We start from the raw sequence: 366 nt of genomic DNA on the forward strand, positions 1-366 counted from the left end.
GCGATGAAGCATACCGCCTAACCCCCCCCCCTCCTCCCTGACGCCCCACAGCCTCCAGCGCCCCGTCCGCATGATGCTGGACCGAGACGAGGACATGCTCATGACCGGCAACCGACACCCGTTCCTGGGCCACTGGAAGGTCGGATTCACGAACGAGGGCGTCTTCACGGCCATGGAGATGGACTTGTACGCGAACGCCGGCAACTCGTACGACCTCTCCGGTTCGGTCGTGCACAGAGCGATGTTCAGTATGGATAATGCTTACAAGTACGTCGCGCTGAGTGTCTCGGACGTCCTTCAGAAATGTAACATATTGAGAAATATATTTCGTCTTTTTCATAAGCATTTCTGATATATAGTTCAGTA

At 54.6% G+C, this 366-nt stretch overlaps 1 protein-coding gene across 1 annotated transcript in view; it reads left to right on the plus strand.

Moving 5' to 3' along the window:
• The window catches only part of LOC119590835 (xanthine dehydrogenase/oxidase-like), a gene marked incomplete in the record, with an annotated part of 39,062 nt that overhangs the window by 31,158 nt on the left and 7,538 nt on the right, over positions 1-366 (plus strand). Inside the window, 1 exon segment of the mRNA XM_037939593.1 lies at positions 52-267. Coding sequence (XP_037795521.1) covers positions 52-267 — 216 coding nt within the window.

Source organism: Penaeus monodon, chromosome 27, assembly GCF_015228065.2.
Source record: "Penaeus monodon isolate SGIC_2016 chromosome 27, NSTDA_Pmon_1, whole genome shotgun sequence".
Lineage (NCBI taxonomy): Eukaryota > Metazoa > Arthropoda > Malacostraca > Decapoda > Penaeidae > Penaeus > Penaeus monodon.